The sequence below is a fragment of the Chenopodium album genome, chromosome 25, assembly GCF_948465745.1.
Source record: "Chenopodium album chromosome 25, dcCheAlbu1.1, whole genome shotgun sequence".
Taxonomy (NCBI): Eukaryota; Viridiplantae; Streptophyta; class Magnoliopsida; order Caryophyllales; family Amaranthaceae; genus Chenopodium; species Chenopodium album.
Genome location: NC_137858.1, coordinates 11,991,297 through 12,003,186, shown reverse-complemented (window position 1 = coordinate 12,003,186; position 11,890 = coordinate 11,991,297). Strand labels below are relative to the sequence as shown.

The 11,890-nt window shown below is 32.3% G+C and overlaps 1 protein-coding gene across 3 annotated transcripts; it reads right to left on the bottom strand.

Moving 5' to 3' along the window:
- Positions 1–433: 433 nt before the first annotated feature.
- Positions 434–4,939, bottom strand: LOC145615380 (F-box protein SKP2A-like). 3 transcript variants are annotated; one of them, XM_081670457.1, is made up of 5 exons: positions 4,817–4,939; positions 3,257–3,557; positions 1,976–2,324; positions 1,753–1,894; positions 434–1,074 (listed from the first exon to the last, which is right to left on the bottom strand). In XM_081670457.1, exons 2-5 carry the CDS (start codon positions 3,517–3,519, stop codon positions 713–715), a joined length of 1,116 nt encoding a protein of 371 aa, XP_081526583.1. In that variant the 5' UTR covers positions 3,520–3,557; positions 4,817–4,939; the 3' UTR covers positions 434–712. The 3 variants fall into 3 exon arrangements, with proteins under 3 accessions (XP_081526583.1, XP_081526585.1, XP_081526584.1); XM_081670459.1 differs by having other exon boundaries at positions 3,257–3,519; positions 4,817–4,897; XM_081670458.1 differs by having other exon boundaries at positions 3,257–3,560; positions 4,817–4,896.
- Between the last annotated feature and the right edge of the window lie 6,951 nt (positions 4,940–11,890).

Here is an 11,890-nt window from a genome sequence, read left to right as displayed (position 1 = left end):
TAGAATTACAATCACTAATTGAGCAACTCCGACCATCTCCATTATTGTCACTTTTTATCGCCTACCAAATGAGCCAAACCTTACTCTTAGAATTACAATCACTAATTGAGAAACTCCGACCATCTCCATTACTCTCACCTTATATCACCTACCAAATGAGCCAAACCTTAAATCTTAGATTTACAATCACTAATTGAGCAACTCTGACCCCCACCACCACCCCCTACTACTCAGGCCACCTCGAATTAAATCTTTCCGGTGATTTGAGCCCCTCTGCCACCACCATCTCTCACTAGACACTTAAACTGAATGGTTTTGAGAGACCCTGCAGCCGCATTTGCAATGATGTGGTCATGCAACTAGTTAAGACAGCTGAACAAGTTAGATGAATGCGATATAACATAACAAAATAGATTACATAACTGGACCTATATAAAACAAACTTCCCAGCAATGCTTCAGAAAATAACTATATACAAATTTTGGACCACATTCATGAGTCAAAGTCACTGTTATCAAGTTCTTCAAAGCCTAACAAAGTACAACAACATATTAAAGTCAGCTTCTTCCACAACTCTAGCTTTTTTAGTTTTTCATTGTTTTTGAGCTTAAAAAAGCAATAAAAAACACTTCCTACAAGGTTTTTATAAAACAGAAGACCACCTTTATTTACAACAGGAAGATATTGATCATTGAGATTTGAACAATCCCTCTCAATGCGCGGTTGTGCTTGCAGCGCGATGAGCTTGGACAGCGCAGGCACAATGTACAGATGTCAAATTAAGACACCCGCTTTTGATAAGAGAATGCCGTCCAGGACAAGTGTGAAGGGCAGGGGAGGAATCGCATAAAGCCTGAACAGCATGGGGTGTAAGAGCAGTACACTGACTGATGTTGAGGTTCACAAGGCCGTTTTCTTCGTATCTGCTTTTAATGGATTGCCATATGCCGTGCTTGTTTCTGACACAGCTCTGAGCCAGAGAATACATTGCTCGGTCCGTGATGTTCTGGCAATAGTACAGACCTAGAGATTTAAGGAGAGGGCATCCGTTTGCCAGGGCAATCACACTTTCATCTGCAAACATGTACAAAGTGTGTAACTGGATTAGGTGACCAACATATAATTAAAGCAAAAGGCACATATACAAAATCAACATCGAATTAGATTTAGGAAACTGGAAACATTACTGCAGTTTGTAGTGACTCTGCTGTGTTACAAGCTCACAAAGGTGAAAAAAAGATTTTAACTTTAGCAGTGTGATTAAAGTTTAATTGGCTCAACCCACCCTTGGGCTTGGGTGGGTTTAAGATCAGTTCATCTCTTTTCTCACCGTATTTCTTTTGTGAATCATGGATTAAAGATTATTGAGGCTGAGCTTAGTTGTAAATAGCTATCCCAAGCTCTTAAATACAAGTATATTAGATTCCTTGAAGATTACAGACAGTTATGACTTATGAATGTAGCTAAAGGCAAGATGCAGGGTAAAACAGGACATGAAATCTAAATGCTGCTTATCTGATTACAGCCATATATTATGTAGTTAGAGAAGTTAAGAAAAGGATTTATAAGTTTTATTATGAAAAATTTCTTTTGACCCTCAATAATCTTCACTCAGAATTTACACGGCAATTAGGAGTTCTAACCAATGTAAGAGAAAGTGAGCCAACCAAGAAATAAGTAAGAGTAAAGCATGAAGATTATTTTAAGACTTTCCAAAAAGTCAAATGTAAACTTTTTTACAGGAAGTAGTACCTGTTATAAGTACACAGCCACACAAGTCGAGAGCTCTCAGATTGGGGCAACCATATGCGAGACTTGTCACTCCCACATCTCCAACATTTTCACACCATCCCAGATTGAGAATCTGCAGATCCTTGCAGTTATATGCAATGGACTACATGCAAAAATGTCACTGTTATACAAGGGATACAATATTCAGATAAGGACACGACTGAACTTTAAAAGCACAATATACCTGCAACGCCTTGTCAGTTGCAGTCCTCACACATCCACATAGATTTATTGACTTCAACTTTTTGCAAAAGCTAGCCAAATATGCAAGTGCAGTATCACTGAAAGATGAACATCCGCTGATATTCAGCTTCATGAGATTTGGGCAACCATGAGCCAATGCATAAAGAGAACGATCAGTTAGTTTGAAGCTTTTGCTCAAGTCGAGCTCCTGTAGGTCATGGCAGAAGTTTGCTATTGCCTCTACAGCATTATCTTCAAGCTGCGCCTTATCTTGACGAAGTATCAATGTCCGCAAATTTGTACATTTTGGCACAAGCGAAAGGACTAAGTTGTTCATGTTGTTATTGCACCTACACAAATATTTCATGCCTATATTAGCAACAAGCAAAAAATAAATCTACAACTTACGGTTCTCCACCTCCAAAATTGCAATAAGTTAGCAATGTCTGTTGAACGTCTCATTCCTACTGTAGTACTGTTTCAAAGATAAGATGTAAACACTTTTCCAGGTTTAACTTGGTTGTTTCATTTCCCCTGATAAAGCTTATGAACATTATAACATTACATGAGACTTCCAGTAGATTTTTTTCCCCCTATAAAGACGTGGGCTCCTTAAATGCTAAATCAAAGGGAGTACATGTAAAACCAATAAAACAATCCCCATTCCATGAAAACAAAACAAAATCATATCAGTAAAAAATGCAAAGCCTCTATAAAAGTTCAATAGGTAAGTGATTATGTCACACATACAATACATCTCTTAGTTCAATTCCCATTAAAATGATGAGAGAATGGTGAAACAGTCAATTCAACCTCAAAAGATAAACAGAGTTAGCATGCCTATTAGTAAATGAACATACAAACTTGAAAAAACACAGGGACTACAATCAGCATTCAGCAGGCATTTTTTGCATAAATTGCTAAACCCATCAAAAATACCTAAAAAAGGACTCGGATATGGGAAAGAGGTTCAGGGATATATAGTAATAATGCCAACAATAGACTTTACATGGCAAAGAATAAGCTACGGCAGAAGATAATAGCATAATACATCAATATGGTCATACATTTAACATTCAAATTCATAATAACATAAGAACAAATTAAACCAAAAATGTAACAAAATACTTCAAATTCCTCGTACTCCACATCATATTATGCATAATCGAGACCCTTCTGGACATGCCATGAATTCAATGTGCAAGATAGGATAAATCTAACCCAAAAAACACAAGCAAGAAAGGGTAAAAACTGACACACTAAAAGGCCAGAAGTAATATACCATGATAGACAAAGACGCGTTAGCCCAAGGCAAATCGCATCCCTCCATCCACTGCACACCCCGGAAGCCCTGATAACTGTCTGATCATCAACAAGTGTCACAATTCGCAGGAGCAACTCCATAGGGATATCTTTCCACTGAGCCGACATCTCACCACTCATTTCGACACCACCACTAACACCACCATCAAGACCAGCACTAAACACCATCAGCTTCTTGAAGCAGTCCAAATCTTCAATCCTTAATCCACCTTGCATTGCCATCTATCTTTTCAAAACCTATGAAAGCTTTAGGAGTTATCCTGCTTTTACCCAACAAGATAAAGTAAAAATATTGTCAGATGACTAGATTTTAATAATTAAGCTGCATTAACAGGACAAATAGAAAGTTACACAAGGCATCAAAGACACCCCATTTGTCAGCCGTAGAGTAACTACTCAGATATCTAAGACTGACTCATCACCCCAAAAAAAAAAAGAAAAAAAAAAAAACTCTTTCCTAGATTCCCATTTCTGAAATTCTATCCATGATTATTCACTAGACACAACAGCCAACGCATTCTCCATTCCCTATAATATTTAATAGGAAAAAAGAGCCTGGTTGTATGTGAGCTACCACATACAATACCATTGTATGTATCTACAACAGTACGTCGTATATACAACAAATGTACAGTATGAAACTTAGTCAGACCAAATTGTAAGTAATATGAGTACTTAAGTCACCTCTTTACGAAGTTGACTTTTATGCAAATTTGTACACCATATTTAGTTAATTACTAACCTAATTGTATACGATATATCCATTGTAGGTACATAGCATACAATTTCTTGCCTTTACACCAAGGAACTCCCTGGTCCCTACCCCGTACACGGTACGCCCCTTTCCTTCCTCCAAAAACAAATTAATAATGAACATCATTTATTTCAATTATCATAATCTATCTATCAATACCTAGCTTAATAATTTGGCAATGGAAAGTTCTAGAGCTCCTATATCAACAAAAAATACAAAAATGAGTTGATGTCAACTAGCTTAGTTGGTAAAGTCTAACGAACACTACTTGTAACCTAAAATCAAATCTCGACTACATCATCGAAGTGAATATGGCTCTCTAATCTCCATAAACATATACCCAAAAAAAAAGTAGAAACCAAGAACAGAGAACAAAATAGGGAAAAGGAATAAGGAAGACATAACCAAGTAAGGAATAATAAACAAATTAACTAAAAAAAAATAAAATAATATGATCAGTGTGCATAATTGATCACTTTATTCACTAAATTCAGACATAAAGAACAAATTAAGCAATTCAAGCAAACAAATTTCCACAAATAAAACCAAAATTTGAGCCCATAATTTCACTATTCTTAACCCTTAAACAAATTCCCAGAAAAAACCAAACAAAATAAACCCAATTCCACAAAGCTAATCACAATTTCATAGCTTATATTATACACCCAGAAATTGAAACAAAATATATGATCATAACAGCTAAAAACGGTCAACCCATGAGAAAAAAACAGAATTGAAAGTCATAAAAAGATAAAAAGATTTCACCTTTGCAAGAAAAAGAGGGTTTTGAGCTGAATTTCTCTTCTGGGTACTTTGAAATTTTTTGAGAAGGCACAAATTGTATTGAATTTGTGCCTGCTTTTTTTCGCAAGAAAATTGTGAAATATAAAGAGGCAAAAGATAGCTAGGAAGAAATACAGTGGGGAATCAACGGTGATATTTTTTGACACGTGGATGGCGTAGATTAGATGAGTATATGTGTAGGGTGGGTCCCATATTAAAGGATTGTTTGATCAAATTAAGGAGAATGGATTGCTACGAAAAAATAAAAAATTATTAAAAAAAGTAAATAAATAAAGTTTAGATTATACAAGAAATAATGAGAGAGAATAAGGAGGTGATGGAAGATTCCAGAGCTCAATGAGTAAAATATGTGAATAATCGAAACCGCTTTGCTGTATAAAAAGCCAAAAAAAAATTAAAAAAAATAAACAAATTGAAGGAATAGAATAAAATTGGATCAAAGGGATTTTTAGTGCGTTACATAAAGTATAAAATTAAATTACATAATTTGAGGATCTTCAGCAAGGTATACCTGCTACTTTTGTGTAATGTGTGTTTTTTTTAAGAGATCATTAGATTTTATGGGACTATATTGCACGGTAAAGTTTACACTTTCTGTTTTATGTCTGCTCACAACAAGGTTTGTGCCACAAAACAGGGCAAGGGTCATGTGACTCATGTCGTGTTAAATTAGTGCTACGGTTTGGGTTTATCGTTTATAATGGGTTGGGGCGTGGGATTGATTCATCAAGGTTATGGGTCAAGTTTAGTACATGAAAATTGTATTTGAAAACAGGGAGGGTAGTTTGTAAGGGGATAAAAATCATAAGATTGTAAAGAAGTAATAATGTACTAATTATTAGGGTGAAACAAAAAAAAGAAGAATGACTTGAATAAAATTGAACGAGGAGCGTAAAAAGGAAAGTAAATCAAATATAAAAAAAAAAGAAAAAAAAATAGATGTTGGTGCAAAAATGCAAACAAGCAAGTCAATGACACCCTTGCGAAGGATTATGCCCTTAAAAATACCGACTTTTGAGTTAGAGATCATACTAGTGTTATAGTGTGTTAATGTGTTATGATTATCAAAGGAAGGAATCTATTTTCCCTCTTTCTTTAATAAGCATAATCCCCCTAAATTTGGAGAGATTTGGAGGGAAAATGGAGCTCATCTCCCCCTCCCTTTCTTTCCTCCTTTTCCCCTCCCCTTTCCTTCCTTCTTTGCTATCCAAATAAAGCATAAATATTATTTTTCCTTGCCGACTAATTTATTTTAAAAATAATAAAAATAACTAATTTTAATTTTCTTTCTTTTGCTTTATTTATTTGTATGACAACATGCCATATAAACAGTAAGAAGAAGTAATAACCTTTATTGTGCAACTTGACCAATATGCTCGATAGCAAATTAAGGGCGTTCATATTTACTGAACTGAGCTGAACTGAACTGAACTGATTGGAACTGAACTGAACTGAATTGAGCTGAAATGAATATTTTATGTGAGAGGGAAATTAAGAGCTGAACTGAACTGAACTGAAATTAAGTAAATGTGAACAGCCCCTAAGGGATATAGTCATATGGATGATGATAGCTATTTTATCACAAATATTAATTAAAAAAAAAAATACAGAAGATATTACTTGCGGATTTTATTTTGAGTAAACGTACTTTAATCCTACATGCATTTGCTAATATGAATGAGATCATATTTAAAAAATAAAATTAAAAATTATCTTACAAATGGCCGAATGGGAAATATACATATATACTGATATGCCAATTCCGGCACTCTCGCTTGAAAAAGGTAAATTACACGAAATTTACAATTTTGAGAGGTCAAACTTTTAATCTTGTTTTTGTTAGCAAAATACTGATATCATACAATTAGCCCGATAAAGTAATCTATCTACCCCTCCTGTCCTTTGCTCTTATGCATTTTCACAGTGTAGGCACCAAAATTACGTTAGTTTTTAGGTATTAATTTTTTTTTTTTTTTTAAATTTTTTTTTTTGGTGTTTAGAGAGCCACAAGTACGGGTGATAACGGATGAGAATCGATCCCAAGATCTCTTAAAATCGGGAGGGGAGCTCTAACCACTTGAGCTATTCCTCACTCTCGGTGTTAAATTTATATAAATGAGGAGATATTATCATACACGAGTATTATGTAAATATTAGTATCTTTTATACATAAATTTGACACCTGGAAAATAACAAATATCGATGTCAAAACACATCTCTTAAAGGCTTTATTTAATATTCCGTAACTAATATTGTTATTTACAAAGGTTTTTGTAAAATAAATATGTTCATACACATAAAATGATGGATTTTGCAAAATCATATACTTCCTCCGTTAATGGTTATTTGCAACAAAGGAATATTTTATATCTCACAAATAATACCCCTTTGTTGCAAATAACCATTAACGGAGGAAGTAAATAATCATTTTCCACACATAATTAAAATTTTCCAAAATCACAATAAATATTTATTTTCCATGTGATTATATTTTTTCATACCATTTGAAACATAAGAAGTACTCCGTAGGTTGCATGTATGAAAAATATCCAAGGTACATGACATGCATGCCAAGGTACAAAGCGAATATAGGATTGTACTAAACCTTGACGGTTTCCGCTTTAAACAAGCTGATTAAGGACTAATTAGCAACATTAGTACTACGTAACCACATTGACTGTCTAATTAATTAAGCACCGTCTTTTTCCCTAATGTTCTAGTGATTTTTTTTGTTGGTCACAAAATCCATACAAGTTGCATTATATTGTTATCAATTGTGCAATTATATGTACTAATAGATAAACGTGATAGTGAAGATGGTGGCCATGCTGCATCAGCTGATTGCTACGTTTATAGGTAACGTTGAAAAGATTTTTGTAAGTTAATAATCCCAATTTATAGGTCATCTTCTATCTCTTGACTTTGTACTTTGTGTACATTGTAGCTAACTAAAAACATCAATGGTATAGTTGGACCTTATTAGCTTTATGAATCTTGCATTTCTCATGGGATAAATTCATGCAAAATCAAGCCATTTTCATCACAAGTATTGCAATTTAAGTATTGCATAACACTACTAAAAACCGGGTTTTCAAGAGTGAAGGATACCTCAAGTCCTCAAGTGGTTAGAGTTTTCCTCCCAAGAGATTCTGGAATCGATCGATTCTCACCCCTATCCTTTTATGGCTCTCAAACACCAAAAAAACCGGGTTTTTCCCAATAGTTCCTTAAAATAGTAAAAAAAAATAAAAAAAAAATCCATTATTTTATTTATATTAAAAGAAAAAATAAAATAAAAAATCTATTATTAAGTACAAAGTATTATTATTTCAATTTAAGGAAAAATAAAACCAGGCCTATAGTAGTGGTGTTAGTGAAATGAGAAAAGTCCAAGTCCTATCCAATTTAGCCCTAATTCATTGGACCGTAGACTTGAAGAAGTTTGTATCAAAGTCATGTTTAGATTTTGACTTGATGACTTGGATTAAATTTCTTGGAATCTTATAAATGATGAGATTTTATCCTGAGATCCTTATATATTAGGTGAGAATGAAGCTCTAATCAACTGAGCATTCTTTACAAAATTTTTATAATTAAATGAAAAATGATTTTATCAAATTAAAAATGAATTTTGGCACATTTATCCCGAGATCGATCATAGTTTACAATGCTCTTCTCACACACAAATGTGACAAAATCAGTTTGCAAACTACTTGTTCATTTAATCATTTCTCACCATTTTTATTGGTGTACGTTTGATTTTTCATTAGTTGTTTACTACTAGTATTGGTTTCTCTAAATGCATGATATGCACTAAACCCAAGCTATTATGACTCATTAATCTTCAAGCACTTTGTGTACATTGTAGCTAACTGATGAAAACATCAATGGTAGGTCCTTTGCTTTATAAATCTTGCATTTCTCGTAGGCTCTCTTGTTTCAAACTCATGCGCAATCAAGCCATTTTCATCACAAACATTGCAATTTAAGTATTGTAGCACACTACTAAAAACCGGGTTTTTCCAATAGTAATTGTTGTTGTTGTTGTTTTTCCAACAGTAGTTGTTGTTGTTGTTGTCGTTGTTGTTTTTTTTTTATTATTATTATTGTTATTGTTATTGTTACTTATCACTGAACTAGAACTAGTTGAAGAAGTTTGTATCAAGCTCTGTTTAGATTTTGACTTGATGGCTTGGATTAAATTTCTTGGAATTTAATGGGTAACGAAAATTGATCCCAAAATCCTCATAAATCGGTGGTAAGTCTAACCACCTGAGCTATCATTACAATTTTATTTAAACGAAAAATGATTTTATCAAACTATAAAAACAAATTTTGATATGTCTATCATGAGATCATTAATATACTATGTTCTTCTCACAAAGAGACGTGACAAAATCAGTTTGCAAACTACCTGATCATTCCTCACAATTTTTTTGGGTGTAAGTATGATTTATTGATTTTCTTTAGTTGCTTACTACTAGTATTGGTTTCTCTAAATGCTTGCACTAAACCCAATCAATTATGACTTATTAATCTTCAAGCACCAAACCAAAATAATTAAACAAAAAGCCATAATTGCTTGTTTTTTTTTTTTAGGTGAAATAATTGCTTAATTTATTTATAAAGGTTTCCATTTATTATGAAACACTATACTATCTTTGAAAGATCAACCATCAAATATTTACCAGTATTATAAAGAAGAAGATAATAAATCCCCACAAAGAAAAATTAGTCACGCAATTATCTATTCCGTTTATAGAAAGGTTTTATTTAAACCAACACTCTAAATTTGGAAATTTGGCAAATTTACACCTTGCCTAATCTTTACGTCAATTATTGTACGAGTAGTTTCTTCACATTAAAAAAGATAAATCACAAAGCTAAAAATTCTAGAATATGACCAAAGATTTTATGTACATTATGTACATCAATGAACCTAACATCGATTATCGTCTTTATACATGCAATTGCAAGCTAAGTAATCATGTACGCTCTATATTTTTTTTTTTATAGAGTATATTATTCTTAAATAGTTTCATCCACTAAATTTTTTAGAGGGACACTAAATTAAATTATTGGACATCTAGTCAATGTTTGTGGAATTAATAATTGACGTGATGTAATGATGAATTTAGTTATACATTGTATCAAAGAATTGATCTCACGACTCACGGTTCTTTTGGGTTTTATTTATTTATTTATTTTTTATTTTTTTTGATTTTTTTTTTTTACTCCGTATTTGTTTCTCAATATTTTAGACTTGTTTTGATTGGAATTCGGAAGTTTTATTCCTTTTGTTATTAATTAAATGATGGAATCATAAAGTATGAGCAAATTATTATGAGCCCTTCCTCATGCTAATAATTGAGCTAATTAAGCATCTTCAATTGGCATAACTATGGACTTGCTTGCAGTTTAGAAAATTCCCTAGCTGTTTAAGGCCCTATTCTCTTACGTTGAAATTCAGTTCAGTTAAGTTCAGCTCCTAATTTTTTTCTCTTATAAAATATTCAGTTCAGTTTAGTCAATGAGAACATGTCCTAAGTCTTTAAGATATAAGCTTTTTTTTTTTTTTTTTTTGAAACCAGATATAGGCTCATTTGAATCACAAGGTAGTACCACCTAACCACTGGAACACAGTACAAACTAGTTAGAAAATTAAAGAGATTAGCTCAATATCTTATGTGGCATATGACATATTTTATACCCTTTAAAAAATAATTACTATTTATACCACTGGAACTCATAATAAGTAAGCTAATTTGCTTATTAGATTTGCTATTTTATACCCTTTAAAAAATAATTACTATTTATGTACTCCATATGACATAAGGTTTCTAAATTAATTTTTTTTTTTATTAAAGTAATTATCTTTGTTAAATATGGAGAAGTAAGTAATAATATGGTCTAATAGTAACTAATAATTTTTTTCACAACTAATAGCATGCATGCTTGAGACTAAATGATACTCCGTATGAAGTAAAAAGTTTGAAACAGATTAAAGGTAGTATTACTTAAGTTGAGTTTTTTATTTTTATTTTTTTTAATAAATAAAATATATTTTTAAAAAATTTCTAAAAAAATTAATATATTAGTGATTAAAATTATACACTGACAAGCGTAGAAGTAAAAATACGTGTAATGTCTTGTTAATATGTTAGGAGGACGTGGAAGAGTTCCATTTACTCATATTGTTAAATTTATATTATACAGTATACAAGTTCCATTAAAATAATTATGAACCAAATATTTAGCTAACATAACAAGCTTGACAACGAGATGTTTGCTTGCTTGTTCGAAAACTCTTGATTCTCAAAGTCAAAGACAGGCATGCATGTTGAAGCAATATATGTATCGTAGGAACATCAACACCTGAAATTGTCATATTCCAGATCACACTGATTTGGCAATACCGCATCTTTATAATTGCACATAATAACGTATAATGCTCATTTTATGATTTTCCCTTCATACAACAACATGCTTGATATATACTCTGATAGATGGTCCGACCTCAAAATTTTTATATAATAAACTTTTTTGTGTTAAGGTACTAGTGTACTACGTCTTAATGAAGCCAAACCAAGACGCAAACTTCATTCTCTATATGGTTATTATTACGGAGTAGATGTTAAATTCGTCACAACTCAACCTTCTAGCATTCTTGATTATTTAAAGTCAAGCTAGAATCACCTTATTTAAAGGCCTTGTTTGGCAATTGGCTGTTGGCTGTTGGCTGCTGGCTGTTTAACTTGGCTTGTTTGACTGGCTGTTAGTATTGGCTGTTTGTAGTGGCTGTTTGACTATTTATTGTATGTAAACATGTTTGGTAAAATCAGCTGTTAGATATTGGCTGTAACTATGCAAAACAACCTTAAAGGGCATTATTATGTATTCTTATACATTTATTATCAGTATTATTAATTATTAATTATTAATTACTAATACAAAATATTAACTACTAATTTATAATTACTTATTATTAATTATAAACTACTAGTTATTAAGTACTAATTACTAATTATTAAGCAC

Coding starts and splice junctions, on each gene's coding strand:
- LOC145615380 (XM_081670457.1), bottom strand. CDS start 3,519: ATGGCAATGCAAGGTGGATTAAGGATTGAAGATTTGGACTGCTTCAAG. Junction 1,895..1,975: donor CAACTGACAAGGCGTTGCAG/GTATATTGTGCT, acceptor TTTTGCATGTAG/TCCATTGCATATAACTGCAA. Junction 1,075..1,752: donor TGGCTGTGTACTTATAACAG/GTACTACTTCCT, acceptor ACATGTTTGCAG/ATGAAAGTGTGATTGCCCTG.